The sequence below is a fragment of the Aphis gossypii genome, chromosome 3 (genome assembly GCF_020184175.1).
Source record: "Aphis gossypii isolate Hap1 chromosome 3, ASM2018417v2, whole genome shotgun sequence".
In the NCBI taxonomy this organism is placed as follows: domain Eukaryota; kingdom Metazoa; phylum Arthropoda; class Insecta; order Hemiptera; family Aphididae; genus Aphis; species Aphis gossypii.
The window spans coordinates 28326251-28351869 of NC_065532.1; the positions used below are offsets into that span (position 1 = coordinate 28326251).

The 25619-nt window shown below is 31.5% G+C and overlaps 1 protein-coding gene across 2 annotated transcripts in view; it reads left to right on the top strand.

Moving 5' to 3' along the window:
- Positions 1–4174: 4174 nt before the first annotated feature.
- LOC114129680 (zinc finger protein interacting with ribonucleoprotein K-like) overlaps positions 4175–25619 on the top strand; it is an 88014-nt gene continuing 66569 nt past the window's right edge. The window contains exon 1 of one of the 2 annotated variants that reach the window (XM_050202858.1): positions 4175–5000. In XM_050202858.1, the coding sequence (XP_050058815.1) occupies positions 4788–5000 (213 nt within the window). In that variant the 5' untranslated portion in view covers positions 4175–4787. The remainder of the gene's footprint in view (positions 5001–25619) is intronic. The other variant, XM_050202857.1, reaches the window with a different exon arrangement.

The following is a 25619-nucleotide window of genomic DNA, read 5'->3' on the forward strand; positions in this document are numbered from 1 at the left end:
CTACTCTAAACTAAATACAGAGTTGTGTTCCAAAATATTGTGTTATTGTTTATATATAACAGTAACATATTATACACACATAGTTTTATTAAATTATTAATTAACGCTTAACCTAGATAAAATAGTTATGAGAATACTTAAATATAGAATTTATAAATGAAAAAAATATATATTTAGGTACATTAATAAAGAGGGTCGATCGAGATTTACATACGCGTATATATATAACTTACACGCGTGTATATGGACGTATGATGGTATTGTATAATGATGACCACTCTTTGTAGTTAATGCCTAAAAATAGTGTCATCTTCAGAATTTCAATATATTAGTATATTTTATTGAATAAATAGTCACACAAATGCATATATTATAGACATCTGTGATTATATATTGTTATGTCTCATAAACAAACTATTCTATCCACTCGGACTGTACCCATCGACCATCGTCCGTATCTCGACCAGCGCACTCTCCTTGCGTATGCCTCCGGCTGTGGTTATGATGTGTAATGAATGGTGTAATATATATTCATGGTAATATTTTGTATTTCCAATGCAATGATTATATTCTTAATTAATACTAAAACCTATTTCTTACTCCTTAGTTCAGCTAATAAATAAATAAAAGCCTTCAATTAGTTCAGTTGAATTAGGGTAAACTTTTTACCATATAATTAAATTCTAATAATCTAATGCATGTATAATGTATTTGTACTTAGATGCATACACACATGATATTATAATTGATGTATATGTGAGAAGGTAGTAAACTAGAGTGTAAATATATATTAATATACAAACAGTAAATGATAAATTATATTTGTATACGATAAAATAAAAAAGGTGAATACGAGTACATTACGCGTACGCTCTATTTTTATATTACTAAAGTATTATTATTGAGATCTTTCTGCAGATAGTCGAATACGTTTAAAAAAGATTTTCAGTAACATGCATCGTAAAAACTAATATTATACACTACTTTTATCATAATAATATAACATCTAACCATTAAAATAGAAAAAATAAATTGCAGTAAGGAAAATGAATTATATTATTTAATAAGAAATAAATCGATATTCATTACATATATTAACTTAAATTATTAAAGTACCTAATAATATAAACGTAATGATCAATATAGGTGTAATATAGAAAAAACCAATTTTTAATAACTAGAAAGTATAATCTTAGTTCATAAAAAATGGTTAAAAAATAGTTATATTAGGTATATGTTAAAATGTATAATTATTTAATAACGTTTTTGTCTTAAATAAGTCCATGTAATAATATATTATCAAAAGTGCCACCTGGGGCGATCGTTTTCCTTCTTAATACGTCTCTGATTTGATCATATTTTGTGACATTATGTTCATTATTCTCGTCTTATATATAGTTACTCCTGCACTACAAAAATGCTCAATCCTCTTTTATATCCTTAAATAATGCATTTATTCATATTCTGATTATTAATTAACTATATTTCTTAAGCATATATATTAGGCACTTATCAATCACATTTTTATATTCATACTAATATAGATTATTTATACTATTAAATAGTGCACTGGTGATACAAATTATTGTGATCTATAAATTGTTAAATACATAGATAATTTATTTTTAAATTTTGATCTAAACATATATAATTTGAACATTTTGAACAAGTAGCTTCAAGGTTATTAAAATTGTTATATAAAACTGTAGAAAAATAATAGTTTTTAATAATAATAATATACATAAAATACAAAATATTATAGGTAGTTGAATTAAATATTAAGTTTATTACTTTTTTTAAAATTACAAAATATTTATGGATATAAATAAATATAAATTATACTATAAATTTCAAGTTGTCATAATAGTTAAATAGTATAGCCATAATCGACATGTATCTTCAATAAATCCAAAAAAAAAATAAATCCAAACCTATATGAACATATTTTCAATACTATACTATGTTAATTAACTTAAAAACTACGATTAATTTCGATTTAAATATCAAAATTTCAATGAAATCATAAACTTAATAATTTATAGTAAAAATATAAAAGTTTTCGATGAAAAAAAAATAGTTTTTATCTCTACAAGATACTGTTTTAATAGTATAAAAAAATAAATATATAAACATATGGCCTTTAAGTAGGTAAACCTAAACAATTTAAAAATGAGAATTCTAATTTTATATATTTGTAGTTTATACTTAGTATAGATACCTATTACTTACTATAATTACTTACCATGAAAACTAAATTACTTATACCTACAGAAAACCTAGCTGTTATTAAAACTTATATTGTTTTACATTTGAAATTAATACAAAACAAGGGTATTGACGCATAAACCAATGCTCATTTTGAGGCTAATAAAACGTTATTGACAAAATTATTGTAAAAGTAATTCACCAAATAAATTCAAAAACATCTATTGATAACATTTATTAATCTTTAATTTATACACCTATAGTGTTTATTTATTTAAAGCATTAATGTAGACATTTAAAGCTAAATATTTAAAAAAATTTAATAGGTAATCTACTAGATATACATACCACAAATATGTTATGTCCATAAATAAATGTGTTCTTCCTCCAAGTCATCAGTTTCTAAAATCATAACTTTATACCTATATTTATTAGTTTATGTTAACTTTACATTGCTTGATCTTATTGTAAAAAATGATGTTTACAGGTTGTTCAATTGCAGACAATTACAAATATATTATATATATATACATTATACGTATATTATTTTAGAAAAAACAGTGAAACACTATAATACCCATAACCTATAATATATAACATTATTATGTTTAAACAGTTAGAAGCATTCATAAGTCAAAAATATAAAAAGTACTATCTAATTATTCTAATTATTAACTCTACTGCAGCATCTCGGCGTGAATATAAATATTATTTCATCCGGATTACTTCTCGTCGAAATTATACAGATTATTGCGAGGTATGCCTTTATAAAACTTATATAGTTATTATAGGATGCTAAATTGATTCCATAATTTAATTTTTTTATTGATATTTTATTTTTATGTTATTTTCTTACTAAAATCTGTAATACCTATATAGATATTATTATTTTTTTTTTTTATTAATTATGACTCAGCAGCGGTGATGGTCATTGGCTGATATTTGACAATTATCTTTTTACATAGTTAACATTAGTTAGGTATTAGAATATTTTTACAATATGCAGATTTTCAATATTTATCATATTTATAAAATTTTGTATTTGCTTGATTGATGATACGTTCGGATCTACAGTGACTATGGTAGCTATAGAAATTCTGGAATTTTGTATTCAGTTCTGGCAGCTTCTGTTTGTCTGTATTGGACGCGCGAGTATATATGCTTAAAAGTCTGCAGATGGTCTTCATGCAATATATTTATCAATAAGGTATAAAAATGAAAAATAAAAAAATAATAATACAATATAATACATCGGACGCGAAGTAGATATTCCGTTATACTAGATATTCGATCTGTCGATTATTTATTTACATAACTGATACAGTGATTTGTGATTTAGCATAGAAATGTAAAAATATTTATTACGGTACATAATATACTATATACACGCCTATAATTCGGAGATAATATATAAGTGACCCGTAACGTAGTTATTCGCGTATCTATATATATGTGAATAAGACGTATTGCCCACAATCGCAGGAGATTTGTTGAAGTTAAATTAGTAATCAGTAATAATTATACTTCTTATTGTACCCCCACAGGTCGTAGGTACGTTTACCTAAAAAAACGGTGGAAGACCAGAAGCGATCGCATCCACCGAGATCGTTACGAGATGTGCGCACGAGGCGTACCTATAACTTTTTATCGCGCTGTAGGTAGGTAAGTATGGATAATTCATATATTATATTAATTAAACCTATATATATATAACATAATAATATCATATTTGTATCTATATATAGGTATCGCGATAATGATAATATCGTGTACCTACGTACAATAATAAGCGCGCCACCTCGGGCGCCGGGAGAACTCGACCGCGGCGCGCGGTTGGCCGAGACGCCGGCAAACCGGTCGAGGCCCGTCGATTGGCCCACCGGTGTCCGCGCCCACATCTTCGCCGTCTTGCCCTCCGGGGGTGGGGAGAGGGTAATGCCCACGTGCTCGCTCTTCGGACGCCGCCGCGGCCTTGCACTTCTTCAGTAGTCCGATAGCCGGTCGACCGACGTCTCGCGCGCGCGTTACCTCCTCCTGCAGACATCGCCGTTCTTGTGAAGTGGTATAGCCGTTGTTATTATATCATTATTGTTGTTGTTGTTGTTGTTGTCGTCGTCGTCGTCGTCGTTGTTATTGTCGCAGTGTGCGTGTACGTGTGTGTGTGCGTGCGTTCGCCAGTATAGCCGTTGCCGCCGCTTCAGTATAGTACGATTGCAGACGGGTTCGGTCAGTCACCGTCGTTTGTTTTTTTTTTTTGGTTTTTTGATTTCGGTTTGTTTACAATATTATCCGTTCATAACATAAACTCACGATAATAAGTCTATGCATATATATATTCTGTAAAGTATATTATTTTATATTATTGACAAAATATAACATTGAATCGCACTCGCACGGGACGAAACCGCCGCGCGTGGACATGGGACAAATGTTCGATTGACCGAAAATAACGTTTCCGGCCCTTCCGCCCCGCGTCGGTGCACCACAACGCGTTATTAACCTGATAAACTGCGCCTCGTGCGATTTCATATACGACACACAAACTGTACGTTTCGGTTTTCGGATCGCCGCACGCCGACGACATGGAAACGTGCGTGCTCATACCGAAAGAGCTGTCCTTGCAGGCGGTGCCCGTGGCCAGCGTGCAACGATCCAACAACAACAGACACCACGTGGAACCAGAGATCACAGTCATGACCAACGTCAACGTGCCCAGGGGCACGCTCATCTACCCGTTCCAGGGCACGGTTCGCATGGACAAGCTGGACGTTTTCTCGTTCCTGGACGACACAGACGTGAGTGCCACCTATCCTATATAATATAATATACTTTTACTTAATACGTATTAATATTATACGTAGGTACTATTGTGATATATGGTATGCTCTCGCTGCGATTTAAAATAAGTACCGATCACGCAAGCGCGCGCGATAGGCACGACCGCGACTGCACTACTGCAGACATTTTAGAGGACATTTTTCTATACCTATATAGGTAGGCGTTATTTAGGTATACTGTTTCAGTTTTTTTTTCTAATCTGTTTACGACGTTGGACGTTGATTATTAGTTATTACTCGACCTATTTAAGATTATAGACTGAAGTAAAAAATAAAAATAAGTTTATTGTTTATAATTCTGAAACATATTTTGTAAACTCATTATACTAATTTATTTTAAATACAATTTCCATTTTCTCAAATAAATAAAAATGATCAAGTCGTAAACCAGCAGCTATTGTCTATATGGTCATACCTATTATATAGGTATTTATAAATCAATTATAAAATATAAAATAATTATCTATAATTAAATTTTATATGGACAATTTCATGAATTATCTAAAATTGCATTTTTTTTTTTTTAATTTAAACACTAATCAATATTTTAAAACATATTAAAAAGAAAAAGAATTAATGAAAATTGTGTTATATAATTGTATTTTGCATTTGTATGCTGCAAATTGATAGGTACTCTCTGATGATAGATTGATGGGATCTTTTTCTCCCATGGGCCGTGACCTCCTAAATGGCACAGAATATACGATAATATGCTTATACAATTTTCGCGTAAGTTCATTGGAGTCGTGCCATTATTGTAAATTAATATTGGTATTAATTATAATTATTAATATCGTAGGTACATGTTAGTCGATACCCGTAACTAAGACCGCGTACAGTAGGTAAAATTATGATAGCATTACAAAAAAAAATTAACAAAACTAATACAACTATTGATATATGTTAGATGTCGTGATTATATTATTGTTCATAATTTATCATGAATTCAATATTAATTAGTTTCGTATTACCTACTATAGTTTATATATAAATACGGATATCGTTGGCCGTCTACCAACATCACAATCGGTTCGCGCGCACATTATTTGCGGTGTCATCGTCGCAGCGGTTCGGTGCGTTTCTCTACAAATACAGTTTATCCTAATGTAAAAATTATCACCTTACATTTAATACATTACAAGTAATACGTATTTATAGCGTATCGTTCCCCTATTTGAGTACGCGGTCATGGCGTTGTACACACACGGATTCCCCGTGATTAATTGGCCGTGGGATATGCGATGTTGATTCTGATGATGGTTGATAGAACAATGAAATTAATTTTAACTATAACACGCAACAAATACATTCATATATTATAAAAGTACATATTCATACGTTTAAAATGATTTTTTAAGTGATTTTCGCGCGGGGCTGGCAGCTGTATATTAAGCTGTTGTTAAAAATATATATTGTTACGTAGTTATATCTTATCTATATTCTTGATATATATTATGTATATTCGTAGCGGTATTGTAACATATTTTCACTATTTTATTACCCATGTATTTCTATTTACTTATATTACATCTTATCGCATATGGGTGCAATTATTGATGAGAAACGACCGAGGAAATTTCCTTGATAAATCTTTGTCGGAATGTATTGTCTATCATCGACCATGGTGTGACGCAATGTCATCTTATTGTGCTATTACTTACCTACAGTTTTTTCTCATATTAAAAGAAATATGAAAAAATAAACATGTGTTGTTTAACTATAAATAATATATATATCAATTGATTGATTCATGAGGAAACAACCGCGCAATGGCATTGTTGTGGTTAGAGGCGCTCCCATTTAAGCGGAAAACACGTTATTACCCGTTCATCGGAGACTTAAACGGTGGCGCACTATCATTACTAACGAGTCTTCAAATAATATCATAATAATATAATGATGTAAAATACAATTTATTACTATATTATTTTGATAATAAATTTCTTGTGTATCTATAATCATTACACAAAATGTTATTAAAATAATCCAGTTTTTTTTTTTTTTTTGCATTGAGATACTCTCATTAGTAATGCTTCTTTTAATAAAATATACGCATAATATCAGTAAACGAAGTGTATTAAAATTATTATAATCGTTTATTCATCACAAATTGTATATTTTAAGTTATTAGTTATAACTAATTATTCATAGTATGCATATTTCTTTAAGGAATATTATATATATATATATATACCTAAATGTTATAGTGATGTATGAATAAAACTCGTTTTATACTTGAAATTTTAATAAAAATAAATAAATATTTTTGAATCATTTAATTTTTTTTTTAATATTTAAGTACACACAATTCCATTTATATTTAAGTAAAAATTTAAACAGATCAATTAATTTCAAATGACAAGGTAGGTATAGGTACTGGAATATTATTATAATTATTTACAATTATTTTTATTAGGTACCAAAAAAAAAAAAATCCAAAATAATAATATAATCTGAATTCCTAATATAAGTCTAAAGATTTAACGAGCTGTTGAAATATTTATACATATTCTCATAATCATAAAATATAAAACATTATTCTAATAAAAGGTAAAATTCTTTATTATTAATTAGTCAAATGTCATAAATTTACATAGCAATAGCCAATATTATAGTTACTGAATATAATTAGTTGTATTTGGACATTTGGTTAATGTATATACCTATTATTTTTATGTTATAGTTTCCTAATTTTAATTAGCCTTTTAATTTAGGCATAGTTATTTCATAGTAAAAAGAGAAATTTATATTTCTATATATGATTTATCACATGGGTATTTTTATGTCGTCTTGATATAGAATTAACAAACTAGATATGTATATACCTATGTACTTAAAAAAATGTTTTCTCACTAAAATATTCTTTCGTTGTTTAAAATATACTATATTATAACTATAGTTACGCTTTAGTGTAGGTATCAAAGCATTTAATCCGTTAAAAAATCGCGTGATGAGCAATTTGAATAAAGCACACTCGCCCATATTATGTACATATATATATATCTGCAGCATATTATAATTGATGTGTACATCAAAATAAAAATGAGAAAGAAAGCCAAAATTAATTTTCCCGAAAACAATATAGTAATCAAGGATCTAGATGCGCGTGTTATGTGTGTTGTGTGTGTGTGTGTGTATAGTTATATGTATAGTTAACCAGCGAAATCTTACCAGTTTCTCATAATTCTCACACGTGATTACTGTTTTCACGTGTGTACACACTCCGGTGAAACCGCGGCGGTCATTGTAAACTCGAACGAGCAGTACCAATGTATTTTTTCCACCAGAAATACACGTAATTATACTCGACTTACACGTTTATGTCTTATGTGTCCACGTGTGTGTATGTGTGTGTGTGTGTTGTGTTTCGCTTGAGTTCACGCTATACATAATAATATATAACAGGTTGGTATATATTAGCTTAGTGCCTACTGTAGCAGGTACATGCGCACATTAGGGGAAGATCATTACTGAAAGTGTTTAATTCTTTTATCTAGTTTTCACACACAAGTTGCATAGATATTAATTGCTCCCCGCGAGGTTTATTATGAGACTGCAGCACTGTGAATTATTATTATTATGTATGTACGGCTTTCAACTCATGTGTGGCCCCGTCGCTGCCGCGTTGTTATTATACTTCCCGTACATTACATTCCCACGGCAGAATGTTATATTTTTGTCTTCTTCATTGTAATCGCGTATATATACTCATTATACATATACCTATGTGTGTGTTTGTGTATACATATAATAATATTATGAATCATAAAATAATTACAATTACACGTCCGCGTGTGTTGTTAATTTGCGCGGGTTGTCGGACATTGTTTTTCGACCAGTATAATATAATATAGGTATAGTGTTATGGGCTCAAAAAACTACACTCCTGTTATGTATAGGTATACATTATCTTTTTAGACATTCGGCAGAACTTTAACCTTATTATAACTACATAATTTTGGTCTTGTGTTTTCTATAAATTTCATTGCCGAACCAATAGAGAATGATGATTGGGATGTAATTTATACACTGCACTTTTTTTTTAAATGTTTAACATATTATTTTATAACTCTTTGATTCTTTGTCTATAAATATAGACTACCTTTATAATTTTTTTTTATATCTTGTACGATAAGATAGATAGGTATATGTGAGTCACTTACAAATAATAACATATTACATATAGTTGTTATGTTATATTATGTTAATTCTTTGAATTTATTCGTGATACCTGCCTATACTAATCACAATTTTTAATTGTTTTAAATTTGATTCTGCAGTGTTACATCCAAACAGTATTCACAATATTATAATATTATATTTAGTGTTATACTCGAAAAGCTTGTTTCTCATTATCCGTTGCACAGATCGTATAAATATTATATATATTTATATACATTGTGGTGTTGTGGTCAAGTGTAGTAGTGGTGCAGTTCGTGGTGATTGTCATCGGTTCCGGCAGCCATTAAAATACATCTCATAGATCGAAAATGGTCCAATTACCTCGGTATGGCACATTATTATATGTTCATGGCTATATATAACATATCGGATTTTTTTTCGTTATTATTATTATTCTTTTTTGTCGATGATCCTCGTGTTCTAAATATAGTGTGTCTTCCCTGCGCACGCGGACAATGATAAAATACAAAACACAACAAAAAAGCCGCATTGACTCGAATGTGCGTGTGTGTGTGTGTATGAGAGGTTCGATTTTTCACGGTCGGTTCGTGTACACTGTTGGCACGTACCGACACGCCACGTTTACTCGCGCGACGATCTCCCAATATACCTACCTACGTTGTTGATAAGAACGCAACTGACCAGAGAATAGAAAACATCACTAACAAAAAAAATTAAATAACACAGAACAAGAAAAAAGACTTTACCGTTTCCATAATAGTTTTGATTTTCTTCGTTGAAAATAAAGATGAAAAAAAAAATTGAGTAAAAATGTCGGTATTTTCCGAACGTTTAACTTTTTTGCCCAATATCAATACGCCTTAAATATATGGTATCGTAGTATATATAATACCGTGAATACTACACTCAAACAAAAAAACTATACGAGTGATATTTCTTTAGTGATATAGGTAATAATATAATATATTCATCTTACTGCTATTTTATAGTAAAGTATAGTTTGATACATGCAAAAATGGAGAGCAAAATTAATCAACATAATGTGTATAAATGAATATGTAAATTAGGACGTTGATAAACACGTTGTGCTGAACATTTTTCATACTGTTAATCTTGTAGTATAATCGTTTAATACATAAACTATATACATTGTAAATGACTTATAGGTATACGCTCATAAGAACATTTTTTTGTATTCATCTTTAAAACGTACGAGTATAAGTTATACATATTATTTGCACACAAACCATTTTTACAAACATAATATATAATATATTAAGACTATTTTTTTTTTTATAATAACTACCTATATATGATTTCATATAAAAGGTACTTTTAGTACTAAATAACATAAAAGATACATGATGAAAACTTTTATTTTTCCTTTATATTAATATAAAAGATAGAATAAAAATTTAATAACATATTTTAAATTCTGCATCTGGATACGCATCATAGTATAAAATTTAAAAAAGTACTTTTAATAGATATCCAACTATACATATTATATTTATAGTATACAATAGAGGGACACCCAGTATATCATTTGTCAGTTTTACTTATCCTGTGGACGCGTAACAAGGAGAAAACCAGATGATCTCGATTCGGATCTCTAGGAACATACACGTGATTCGTTCTCATTAAAAAAAACCAGTCCGACGATTTGTTTATTGGAGTAAACGACTGATTGTCATTAATCATTGGATTTCTCTTTGAATAGGTAAAGATAAAAAATGTAAACATTTTGATGATTTACTCGAAAACAAATCATTACAAAGGAATCTTTTGATAAAAATTTAACTAATTTAGTTGTGAATTAGTATAACAAGTTATTGAGTTAATTTATTTTAATGTATAATTCAAAAACTATCGATAAAAAATAATAAGCTTGAAGTTAATAAAGAAAATAAAGGGTTGGAGAAAAAGAACCACAATGATGATGTTGCATATATATATTATTATAAGATATGTTTATACATTTAAGTATCGTGCAAAGATTTATGATTTATTAATCATTTTATTTCGCCTAATGTAATTAGAAATCTTAAAAATAATATAACCAATATAAATAAGTACTATAAGAATACAAATACATTTAAATTTTATTAATAGCTAATAGTTATAAATTTATCTATCGAAGTAACTGCATCCATAATATTATATTATAACAAAAGAAATCTATAAATTGATTACATCGTTATTATGGTTTAAAATAAAATCAATAATATTTAACAACAATATTTTGTAACGACCGAAAAAATATACATTGTTTTTTATAAATCAATGCGCCCGCAATAATTATTCATATAGATTCTTCATGACTAGGATAGGTTTGGTACAAATTATTTAACGAGGGACACCAAATAACGAACAAAAACAAATAACAACTGATGCTTACTCACAAATATAATAATAATAATTTATTTATTAATAAGCATGGATGAAACAAAAATAAATAAATATACCGCGATACTCCCATACCGTTTATAATTTTCATATAATACACATACCCTCTTCATATACACATACACACATAATACGTATTATGTACGTATAAACCGATTCAATTTTTTACTCCGGTTTCATATGGTATTTTATTTATTTATTATTTTTTTTATCGTCTAATTAAAACGGGCCAAATTGTTTGCTTTGTGACTGCGCGCCGGTGTGAGTTTTAAACGCTGAGTAGACACAAGTGAAAACAAAAAAAAATCGCCGCCATCGCCGCCGCGGAATGCGTTTTTTCGCCGCTTCCAAAAACACATACCAATATACGTGTATTTATATTGTATATATATAAAATATAGGTATCTCTATAAACTAATATAACTGCTTATAACTATCTACCTATATGTACATAATATTATATACATTCACCTATGTCCTACACCCTTCCGCCGATCGCGGCGAACATGTTTTTGTCACACGGACATTCTTTCGCGGATGCGTCCGTGTGCGGAATTCAAAAAACGTTTTACCGGACCGGGCCGCGCGTAATACGTATCTCACGCGGTATGATATTTTTATATTTATACACATACGCATGTTATTATTATGTATACAGAGGGCGGCGGAGCATTTCGTAAATCGATAATGTTTTTTTTGTCGTCTTCATTTCTTTTCGGCTCACCTTGGTGTTAATGGGTTCTTCAACCGCCACCGCTGCCGCCGCCGCCGCCACCACCCGAAATTCCACCGTGTTTGCGCCTTTTCCGCAACCGCCCAATCCATGCGTAGACAACGATGATGTGACCATACTACTTGGAGTCTGTCTCTGCTCGCTGGACCGTTTATCTTCTCTGTTACTGCCGTAGTCTATATGTATTGTGTATATATAGTGTTTATATACAATGCGTGGATGATATAAGTATATTATGATCATATAATATTACATGTTGCTACAGTGCTCTGGTCGTCACGATAGCGGTCACCGCTCGCACTTAACCACCGACTCGTGTATGAGCATAGTATACGTATTATTGTATGATCGCTGCGAAAACCCTCAGCGGACACTGTGCCGCAGCAAATAAATCATATGCATTATAAATAGTACATACCTACATACGAGGAGACGATGACAACTCGTGTGCGTGTGTGCGAGCAAGGGAGAACCGGGCCAAGTGATGCATGGAGACACGGTGCGTTCATACACACAATGGCATGTGATAATATTGTATACAAAGCAAAACTTCGGCGTGTTATGAAGTACACGTACACACGCTCATGCAAACGCATACGTACACGCAAAGACATACACACACACACACACACACACACGTTTATTATATAGATCGAGAAACTAAGTGAGAGAGAGGAGACGTGATATAAAGTGTAGTCCACGTGTGTATGTTATATATATATATGACGCGTGCGATGCTGTGGAAAACGGCCTGTGCACAGAACAAATCATAAATAGCTGCCTTCCTTCGGACCACACCAAGAAGAGAGACATTCCTATACGACCTTAACGCGTGCGTGTGTGTCATCGTACACGTCGTAGCCTCACAGTTGTCTACTCACCTCCGTATACTTTTAATATAAATCAATATATACTTATATATACCTACTTTTATTTATAGGTAGGCTGCAGTAGACACGGGTGTTGGCTCAATTTAAGATCGCTAGAAAACCGTTATTACCTATATATTTATATATCACGATGATTATGAGTATATGCTTGTTTATGGATAGTGGACTAGACCGGGCCGGAAAAAAACCAGATGAGAAAGAGATAAAAAAAAAATATAGAAAGAGAGAGAGAGAGAGAATATTAATTATTACTTTAAATACGTCCGGCAGAGCTACTGTACACCTATATTATGTTATAACTTATAATATTATGTACGATGTGACGACTTTGGCAAGATACAAGCTTTCGTGAAGCTATACCGCCGAGAAGAGTTGTAACGTGAGTATGTCATGTACGTAGACTTGTCAAAAACTATATAGTATTTACGTAATATGCATAGTGCGTGTAAAAGAGTAACAGCATCAAAATCACAACATATTATGCGTCTTGTTCAAAATGCCGCTTGCGCAATACAACACCAAAAATACCGATCCAAACATTTTTTCTCTTACCACGGTGGTTATAATATTAATTCGTACGCATACACGTATAATATTATAATGATATGATGTGGAAATACCGCCTAACCGCTTTTGATCTCTGCAGCCGTTGCGCCGTTATTACAATAATGTATATTATGCACTTGTCGTGCTGCTGCCACTGCAGGTGAATTGAATTTATAATAAATGCAGATATATACCATGATATTCAATCGCGGTATGAAAAACATTTTGTTTATAATATATACGATATACCACTAGGCATCACAACCATTCGCATTATATCTTATAATTATAATATATACTCGATGGCCGATATCCAACAAGTGTGCAGCAAGTGCAGTGTTGCAGCGACGACACACGATATAGATTTTAAAAAATCTGTGTAACTATATAAATTCACATATTCATATATATTATACTATATTTATTATATCATTAGTTATTGTGACAGCAATGACGATGATGCGCTATAGTATATAGGTAAAACATGACAATATAGTAGGTACCTAATGCATATTGCCGCGTATAGTTTCTATAATCATGTACTCGTATCATCTGATTGGTATACATCTGAACCTAACAGCTTTAAAAGTTTCACCACCTTTGAAAAAAATCAACGAAGCCTAAACTAGACTTATTTAGATTAGACATAAACAGAATTTATAAAAAATTAAATTAAATTGAAAAACAATAAAATGATGTATACTCGATGTCAGTATTGGCGGCAGATACGCCCGACGAACAAGAACAAATAGAGCGTAGTGTATAATATATTATAATAATAATATAATACCGATACGTGTGCACCTATGGTGTTCGATTCATGAGAGGATTCTATTCAATGGCCAAGGGAGTGGCAGGATTTTTTTTATTTCGTTGAAATGACCATGCACTCGCGTATTACTTAGGCATATACTCATACTCATGTACCTATACCTATATATATTTATATATAAAAGGTAGTAGTTCGAGATGAGCTGCCGCGCGTTATGTAAATTATCGGCAAAGAAAATGAAAAAAATAAAATAAAATAACGGCTACCACACTCACTCGCGCGTATATATACATATTATATAAAATATATAAATAAATAAAAGAACGTATTATTTTGTATACATACATGATGTATATTTTGTTTATATATAAATACCGTTTAATGTATATACTACATAATAAAAAATAAATGGAAAGCCGCAGACTGTCAACAGCGCTGCACAACACATTATAATATATATCTACCCCCATTATAATCGATTCGTATCCGTGATCTTTTTTTGTTTTGTTTTTTTTTTTTTTTTTATTGTATTTATATATAAACTGCGCCATAATAAAATAACATAATACCTATATAAACACAAACAGACCGTTGTTTTTGGTCGATTGGACCTCATTAAACGCCACTACCGCCGCTACCTGTAGTCGATTTATTTTGTTCTGGTATAATTAAAACGCCGTGTCGTTCCCGCGAGACGGGCGCCCGCCCTCGCCCCCGCATACACCGTCAGTACTGCCGCTCGACAAGAACGGTTTTTTCTTCTACTCCTTTTCGTTTTAATTAAATCGGATTTATTCGTATTCGGTTCGGTGGACATGCGCGGTTACCATAATATAGTTATAGTCGGTAACCCATACCTAGCAGCCCCATAAGTATACTCGGGCATACAATAATAATATATCCTATAGGATACCCATTATAATATTATAAATTATAATACATACCTACGGAAGATATCACTCTGGTCGATCCACATGCTTACAGAGGAAAACAGGTTTCGACGTAACAATAATAATGTCATAACTCCCTGAGAGTTGTTTTGTTTCGTTATCACGCTCGTCACTCATCTGTTTATTCTGCAATCAATAATAATATTATTATTCTTATACCAGTACTTTGATTATGTCAAAATATTACCATTTTTATAATGGTTACCGAGAAAAGCCACTGAATTCCGGTAACTCGTGGTCTACGGACGTGATTATTATCTAATACAGTGTGCGATGCACCTATTAATACAACCCGATCGGCCGATGATGTGTTTTATTCATAGCACTATCTTATAATATTATGCAGTACTGTAGTACTCGGTTTCGTGGAAAATAACAAAACAATGTTAAGTAAATGATGTATAGGTACCTATATTTTTTACGGGCACGTTTCTGACGAAAAAGGAATTCAATCGACACCGACTCGTATAGCCGAAAAAAGTTCTCAGCAAGGTGTCAAATATCCATTGCGTAATGCCGTACAATATTATAACTAATCGGACATTGACAAGTTGTTCAATAATAATATATAGGTACCGTACGAGGTATAATATCATCGTCTATAATCTAACCCGTACATTTTCGATAATAAATGATGTCGTTTCTAAGACCACTTAAAAACAAATACGGACTCGAATATTATCGACAGGAGCTTAACCGCTTAACAGCATATATACGTAAACCATCTACATAAACATATAATAATAAAAATAATAAAATACATACGTGAGCGGCATTATTCTTTTGGTATTTGTACGTGGAGATCAATATGAAAAAATCAAACAACTCGTTAGTGGAAATGTTAAGTTCACTGTTTTTAATAACAAAACATTATACAAGTAAACTTTTGTAAAAGAAGAATTTTTAGAATTTTAATTTGATAAATTGTATAATATATTAATCATAGCTTTGAAATTGATGGTCTGATTTCTTTTCCTTCTTTATCATAACCTTGGTTATGTTACTTAACCGATTATTAGTTATATACGGTAACAAAATATAAAAATTCAAAATAATATATACCTAGGTAATAAGTATATTGATTACAAAGTTAAACCACTGTTGCCACGCATAAAAAAATATTTATTATCTTTGATATAATATTATGTTTGTCATGCATTACTCATATTCTTTTCGTTTTGTCGAATTGGCAGTTGGCAATAGTGTCATAATTTTCTCAATCGATTCTAATAATTAGTCGGCATTTAATTTTTGGCAAAAATAGCTTTGTGTGAAAACGATCTTTCTGTAAAAATATCTCGAGTTGATTAACAAAATGTATTAATAACAGTTTCTTTGAACCGCATTACTCCGTACTATTAAGCTTTCAAAAGAATCTTTGAAAATGAATGTAATTCAAATTTCAAATAGCAGCTGTAGTAATGTTTTATGGTGATCGGTGGCGATGCAGGTAAGCTCTATATACAATAATATAATATATAATTCATTAAATCAAGTATTCTAGTACATTTAGTAATAAATAATAATTATATTATCGTTATATAGTAAATGTTAACTTTATGGATTATGTTAATGTAAAACAATCGCCCCTGGTTTTTTTTAGACAAATAAATATATAATATTTGTTTGTCAAAAATGATCACTGAAATACGTCTCTCAACTATAAACAGTATAAACCTCTACATTTTTATATGTGTAAGTGAATTCTAACTTCAACTGATGGAATTATATAGTCAATAGTTAACAATATATAATATTTATATATTAATTTATTTTAATATTAGAAAAAGCCCCGGAATTATCATCATTTTCACGAAAAAGTCAATATATGTAATGTTTTGTCTACGACAGAGTCGTCTAACGAAATCCTGTTTTTTAGGCTATTTTAAGGAGAAGTCGTTAGTCGCATATCTAGTTTTGACCTCGTGTTTTATAGAGGATAAAAGATAATGTTTTTATTTTTAATATGCCTATGCATATAATATTGTAATAACGTGAATCACTTCGAATATTTTCGTACACCACCACGTCCGCAGTGCCGTATATACTTAACACGTATCTGTACTTTACATTAAGTTACGATGTACAATATACAATATACATATTTTTATTAATTTAATAAAAATATTATTAACGAGTCGATTTATTCATTATCGGGATCGATCAATGCCATGTCACTACCTCGACGCGGTGAACCTGCATCGCGCTCGTGTCCGGTCAAAGGGGCTCCGCGCGTCGTCGACCGCCGCAGTAACCGCTACCGCTGCTGCCAATGCCAATGCCAATGCCGCTCGCCCGTCGACCATCGATCATCGTCGGGCTCTCCTTCCGCGCGTATATTATACATACATATTATAGGTACACTTTATTATTGCTGCTATGTCGTCGACGAATATGCAAATATTTCTATAGTGTACACGTATATAAAATGGCGTATAACAGTCACGTTAATTGGTAGATATACGGCGTCGTATATGCCTATATACAATAATAATACATATATATATATATACCGCCGTGCCGATCGCGTTCTTAATTATTTAACTGCAGACCCCATTAGCATCATATATTATATTATGTATATACGATATATATGTATAGGAGTTATAATACATATTATTATTATTATTATTATTATTATTATTATTATTACCTATAGGTACCTAATATATATATATATATAATGCATATACATGTTCGTATGTTCGGTGCCGTTTGTATTTTATATGGTGTACAGCTTGTAACAGCGGACGGCGACCTCTGTAAGTTGCAACAGCGCTGGTCGCCGCACATATACCTACCTAATAATAATAATGAAAACGGCTGCGGTCGATTTTCTTTTCTCGTAACCTCATCAATTACCAAAGCCACCGCCCGATTGCAATATCCAATCGATATAATATTTAATAGTCTGATTATCGTATCCGGTTTACCGCGCTCATATAATAATATGTCGCTGCTGTGTCTGCTGCAGGTACAGACGCTATGGGAAATTCAGTCAACGACGTTTATAAATATTATGTATTATCTGTTTTATCGAGTTGCTAAATATCCCAGACGATCGAATTTCAAAAATTCGCGAATAAAGTCAAAATCGTTTTACTTTTAATTGTTTAAGTATGTATACATCGATATGTCTGATCTGTATATTGATATAATATTGTAATAAGTAATACACGTTTCATTTTGTCTACCGATGAAGTTATTTGATTGATATTAACATATTATGCAGTAATATAAAAATGTATAATAGCCAATAAAACCGTGCAGCCTATGTAAAATAATAACGTCTTTGAACGCGACGACTATTAGCAGAGATAAATAAAGAAAAGTAAAAACCTAATTGACCATTCCAGTAGAAATCGTAATCACATCGTATATAATATACACGAGTACCTATATATATAGTTTAAAAACTGGAGTATGGCACATTGTCCCGATGACCTATTATTGCACCGTAGGTAGGACGGTTGGAAGATGCTTACAGAAAGACGACTGTAAAAAAACATTGTATAAAAACCAAGAGTATATAATATATACCTAACTAGTTTTGCAGCGACGTGAGTGGACTATATGTGTCCGAGCGTAAAACACCGTGTTCCATCGCAGACGCTGCAGCATCATCGGTACATTATCGTCGCCGCTACTGTATCGGCTTTCTCTTGTCCGTCGTCGCCACCGTGTGTGTACCTATATGCGTATATAGATGATTAGAACGTTTATCCGTGTATAAATGTACGTAGGTTATGGAAACTGGATCGAGTGATTATTGTCGTCTACTCGCGGCCGGATATCAACTTAGACAACCGAAGGAAGTGCCGACTGCTGTTTGCGTCTGTGTGTATAATACGATGTGATATACGTATATATATATATATATTATAACGTCATACATATTCTCGCGGTCTGATATATATGCCGAGAAGAAGACACAAAGAATGTCGGAAGCGAAATCACTGCACAAGTGGCCGATTGGCACGTGCCTTAACCAAACCAAACCATTTCTATAATATTAATATAATATAATATCGTGTCTGCACGTGTAGTACATATTTTTATACTTATCAATAATATAATAGGTTTAATAGGTATAAAATACGCATATGAGGTTTGGCTGTGTCCTACTAGTTTTTTTTATACAAACATTTCCTAATACGGCCAGTACGTTGTTTCGGGTTATTATAAGTGCACATATATACCTACTAGTATATTCTGTATTACTTGTCACCACCAATGAAATGAATTCCAATATTTACTTTTCATATAATTACTCAAGATAATATAATGTGTAGTTTTTTTAACACCGTTACTTATCATTATACGCATTTCTTATGTCATCTTTGATTAAGCATCTATATTCATGAAATATAAAATAATGTACATACCTAAACAGATTTTAATCATATTATACGAATCGTCGGGTGATTATACGTATGTGTATATTGTTTAAGTTTATTTTTCTGTTTTATCGTCGGCTGTTGCTATTATTATTATGCGAAAGTCCATTCAGCATTAGAGTCCTTCATTACGCAATATTTTTATACGAGTATGTGGTCAATATGTTAATATATAGTATCTTCCATTGTTCTGTTTGAAGAAAGGTCATTGAGAATGAAGTAACACAGATTACATTTTTTTTATACTTCACTTATTGATTTACGGCTTAATTGGTTCAACTTAAGAAATACGAGTAAATTAAACGACTTGTTTTGTAAGCTGTATAATAACCTTAAATGACTTTGAAAACAATTGATTACTTCAATTTTTTTATTTACAAAAAAAATTATTTGATAACTGTATTATTAAATCATAACTTGATCACTGAGTATTGCACACAATTTAGAAAACCCTGATATTATAACATTTTATAAACTTAGAGTACAGGCGTATTTTAATTCAATATTGAATAATTTAATAGTAGACATTACTTTTATACTTAATGGGAAATAAAAAATATGTAGGTATGTTGGTACCGACACATATTTTATGTCATCTTCACGTGTCAATGAAATCGATAAATTATATGTTTGTGGTGATATATTTTCACTATTTCTCAATATTTCATGGAATTTGCAACGTTACAGTAATATACACACTAACAAATATACAAGAAATCATAAAATATTATCTTGATACAAAGTAATTTAACCTTGTCAATTTTTATTTTGTGTTTCACTTGTAAACCGAGGTATTATGGATCGATTAAATTGAGAGCTATTAGTGGACGTACGCTTGAGTCTAAAATACATATTATAATTATAACTTTTTTTTCATCTACTGTTTGTGGGTTAATATATATAATAATGTATAGAATAATGGATTCGGCTGTTTTTAGCCACCAGAAAAGCGTGCCTGGTTGCATTACACATTATATGTATAACCGGTGTGCATAGTTGGTCACGTGAAAAATGACCTCCGAGACGTACATACGACTAATTATACCGGGGACTGAGGAATAAGTTTAGACCGCTTACCCGGTAATTACATTGCTGCCGCCGTCGACGTCGCCGAGAGTAAAGGAAAAAACTTGGAAAAGCAAAATTACCCACTGGTCGCCGTCATATACTCTTGTATATCTGTGTAATCCACTTTACTGCCAGGTGCCTTATGCACATCAGGAATACATTAAAAATGGGATTAGGAGTATAATATATAGAAGACACGTATGAAAGAAGAGAAGAAAAAAAAGGTATACGTTGTTATTATTCAAGTAAAGTGGTCCGTACAGGTCATTCATGACATGAAGATAGGTCCGTCGGTATATGTATATGTATAACACGCCCCAGGCGCGTTATACTGCAACGCTTGGCGTAGTGCTGGTATAGTAGCACTCCTACTTCTTCCCCGTTCTCTCCTCCATAAGTCAACCACCGCTGTCGTGTTATTAAGTGTTATTATTATTATTCTGCTGGGAGACCCCTTCGGCGGGGCTGCGTGGCCACTGAACGTTATGGTAAAAAAAAATAATAATAATAATAAAAATATAAAATTACCTGCGAGCCCCTCACCTGTCGCGAGTGAGATGAAACTCTCGGCAAATCTAGTTTTTTTATTATATGCCTGTACCTATATATTATGCGTATTCGATACGGTCTATATAAACGTATATATATATATATATAATAAATCCAACACGTCAAGCATATTGTATATCTGATAAGACACCCGCGGTGAATCGGTAGCGAAACTTATCAGTCGACGCTATACGGCCGCCACCGGTAATAACCGTAATTATTGTACCATACTATAATATGCTGCTGCTGTAGTGTCCGATCGCGGTCTTGTCTCAGTCGTCAGCAACTATACGAAAACGGAATAGAAATAACAGCAGCAGCAGCAGCAGCAACATCGTCTAAACATATTATATACCTATGTCGAGAAGACGAAATCTGGAAAGTAGTCTACTAATTATCGGGTTAGAGAAGGAATAATATATGTAATATATATATGTGTGTATATGTATAAAGATGATAGAGAGAAAAAGAAAAAAACATCAGGATTTATATACGTCTCAAACCGGTAGTACTCTCAGGCTCGTATTAACATTTCGCCTGGAGGCTGTTGCTTTTAATAGCAGGACAGACGCGCCCGTCCGAGTAAAAAAAAAATATTCCGTTCATTTTATATTCATTACTTTTTTTTGTCTCATATACAAATTTCCGACGGCTTCTGTGCGTGTGTGTGTGAACTTTGATTATCGATTTTTTTTCTCATTCCATTCAATGCATATAACTATATCGCATCATTGATGTTTCTGTGAGTTTTGATTATAAATATATACATATAGGTACCTATGAATAAGCGCTCCTCCTCTAACGTATAATCAGATAACAATAATAATCTTTCTATAGAGGTATATTTAAAACATTATACATACGTAATATTACACGGTCAGAAACCAAATTGTTGGATGCAGACTACTAGTAGTAACGCAGAGTTTAATAATAAACGAATCAGCAGTATAATACACTATATTATTGTCATTAATAAAAATATAAATTGTGTTTCAATGTGAACACGGGCTTTAATATTACTCAGAGAAACGTGCAGCGCGTAGTTGGTAAAACACGTTTCACCTGTTCATTAATAATATTGTTGTATATAGATGCGATCGGTTTTTATAGTAGCCCGATATATTCCATCATATTATATGACTTCCAGCTATTATTTTCCACTTACCGCGTTCAGTATATCTTTATACTGCGCTCGTACAAGTGGTTTATATAAACGCACCACACCGAAATATTCTAATAAACATAAATCAAACCGTAGCCTCGCTGTTGTTCTTTTTTTAATCAAAATCATTCGAACCGTTGTGTGGTACGTCCTACTAATTATTAGTAGTGATAGGGATACAAATAAAATCATTTCCAATAGTTGATGTGCATAAAGTAATACGGAAAATATTTCGGGGAATGTTATGGACACGTCATGGCGATGATCGTCGTATAAATCATTATAGGTTTGGAAATAATATGTACCAACTACCATAACCATAATGTACATTGTAGGTGGAGTAATGCATATACTTAACAAATATACACTCTAAGATTAATATTATAAATATTCATTAGTGCTTCTTTTATTTCGGTAAAGTCATAAAGTACGAAAAAAAAAATAATAATGATAATAAATACAAATGATGCGTATAATAGAGTAATATAATAATAATAGACTTAACAAAAGAGTTACATATTTTGTCGATCTTTTATTCTAGGATAGACCTCTGTAGTAGGTTAGCGGTAGGTATATTTAACGCATATATTGAGCTATGAACTGCAGCTGTCGTTTTCGGAGTTGGAAAATATGCGATTCTGCAATCGAGATAGAGATCACCGTGAAATAATAATAATAATAATAATAAAACAAGCCTATAAAATAATAAAATATATTATTATATTCCGTTCTTATCCCGCACGATCGTTGAACGCCGCCTATATATAATATCTACCGGGTCCATCTGCACAAACACACACCGAGATGCTCAGATGCGTTATCCGACCGTTTACAAGACGCGACCAAAGTTATTGCTTCGGCCGACGGATTATCAGTAGAGAACCCTTCGTTTATATACATAATATATATACGTATTGGCGTTTGTACATTTGTGTATGTGTGTGTGCGTGTGTAATAAACACCGATAGCCGTATAGTTGCCGCCGTGGGAGTCGACTCGGCTGCGGCGGCAACCAGTATACATACAGGGCGCACAAATAAAACGTGTAAATATTGTATATTATTGCGTTTATAAATTGTTTTAATAAAATACCGATTGGCTACCGCAGATAATGTTTGCTTTTTTTATACTCAACCTGACCGGCCGGCGACGACGGCGGTGTGGCGGTGGCTGACAAATAACGACCATAGGCCCCGTGCAACGGTTATTGCATTCGCACACACAGACAAATAATATTATAATACTGCAGTGCACCGGCGTACTACTGGAAGGTCTAATTATATTACTACGTTATATTTTAAAACCTTTTAAAATCTATTTTTTTATTTTTATCTTTAAAAAAAATTTAACTCACCGTATATTACTATTATGTTTATGTACAATATGTTATAAGAATACGAACTTGGAAAAATACATTTAACCTGCCTATAATACACGTCTTGCAAACCTATGGGTATATCGTACGTTTTATTGCGTATTTACAATTTATTGATAAAAAATTATTATCGTGAGTCTCTGTGTATCATTACCTACATATTATAACATCGGATACATTATAATACTAAACATTCCGACACCGACTTTTACGTTTTACTTTTATTCTGCCGTGCTAAATATTTTTTTAATAGCTTTTATAATATGAACGTTAGTTTTCAAACCGATTTTTACCGACAAAAATGTACGTCTATATACTAATACAGTTTTGCTGGTGTACCTAAAATACCTACATATTACCTATAATTTACGAATCAATAGTTGAGAGAGAAGTTTTTAATACTTTATTTGTATTTTTAGTATTTTCTGATAAATACGACTTTGGAATTTATATTCGTTATATACTTATATATTATTTATTCTATACGTCTATATGTATATTACATAATATGATAGTATTAAAATTGTATATTTCAAATTATATATAGAGTATTATTTACTATATAATTCTATCCTTACACACAAATATATTTTCGGAAAGGCGTGGTTATACAATATCGATATAGAAATTGAGAATAAATTAATTATCAAATTAAACGAGATATATATTGATTTGGTATTTGGTAAAACTGCTATATGGAGACTATAGCATAAGTTCAACTGTTTGTTAACTCAATTTTAATACCGACCTTGAAATTAATTTTACATAATAAAATTGTATTATAATATATTATTTACTTATAATTTTTTAGTTTAATATTGAAACGAAATAATACATTAAGTATAGTGAATTAAAAAAAACAATCTGTTGTGTTTTACCTACTTTTCATTTGAAAATGGAGGTGTCATAATACAAGAAATTCTATTTTATAAATTATTACTAACACAACTAATATTTTTGTAATAATAATGAATTATAAGCGCGAGTCATAAGAAATATCACGTTTGAAACCCACCAGTTTTCCGCATAGTACTTATCCCAGTATCCCACCATACGTCTATTAAAACGTATCATTATTATAATTATTATATAAAAAAAAAAACAAATACAGACGCAATAGTATTTTTTTTTCATTTTTACAACAATATAATTTTGTTCGTATAATCGTTAAAACGACATATTTATCGCATCTCCCCGTACCGGTGTATAATAATTGCAGCACCACCAGCAGCAGAAGACGACGTATGAGAACGTGTTTTATATAATGTTGTATGTATATCACCTAAATTCGCGTTCTAAAGTTTAATACAAACGGTTGCATTTAGGTCTATGTAATATATATAATATATATTGAACGAGATATATGCACGTGAGTTTATATTATAATATATGTTTTTTTTTAACGCTAAGCTCTTGTCAGGTGCCGATTGTGCCAGCGGCTGCGTATAATAATAATAATAATATAAAATGCAGTATACGTGTATATAAGTATGTACATATGCTCCTTATATATACTGATAAGTCCCGATAAACGTGTTTGTCGAATCAGCAACGGCAGCAGCTAGCAGCGGGTAGAACCGGACCGT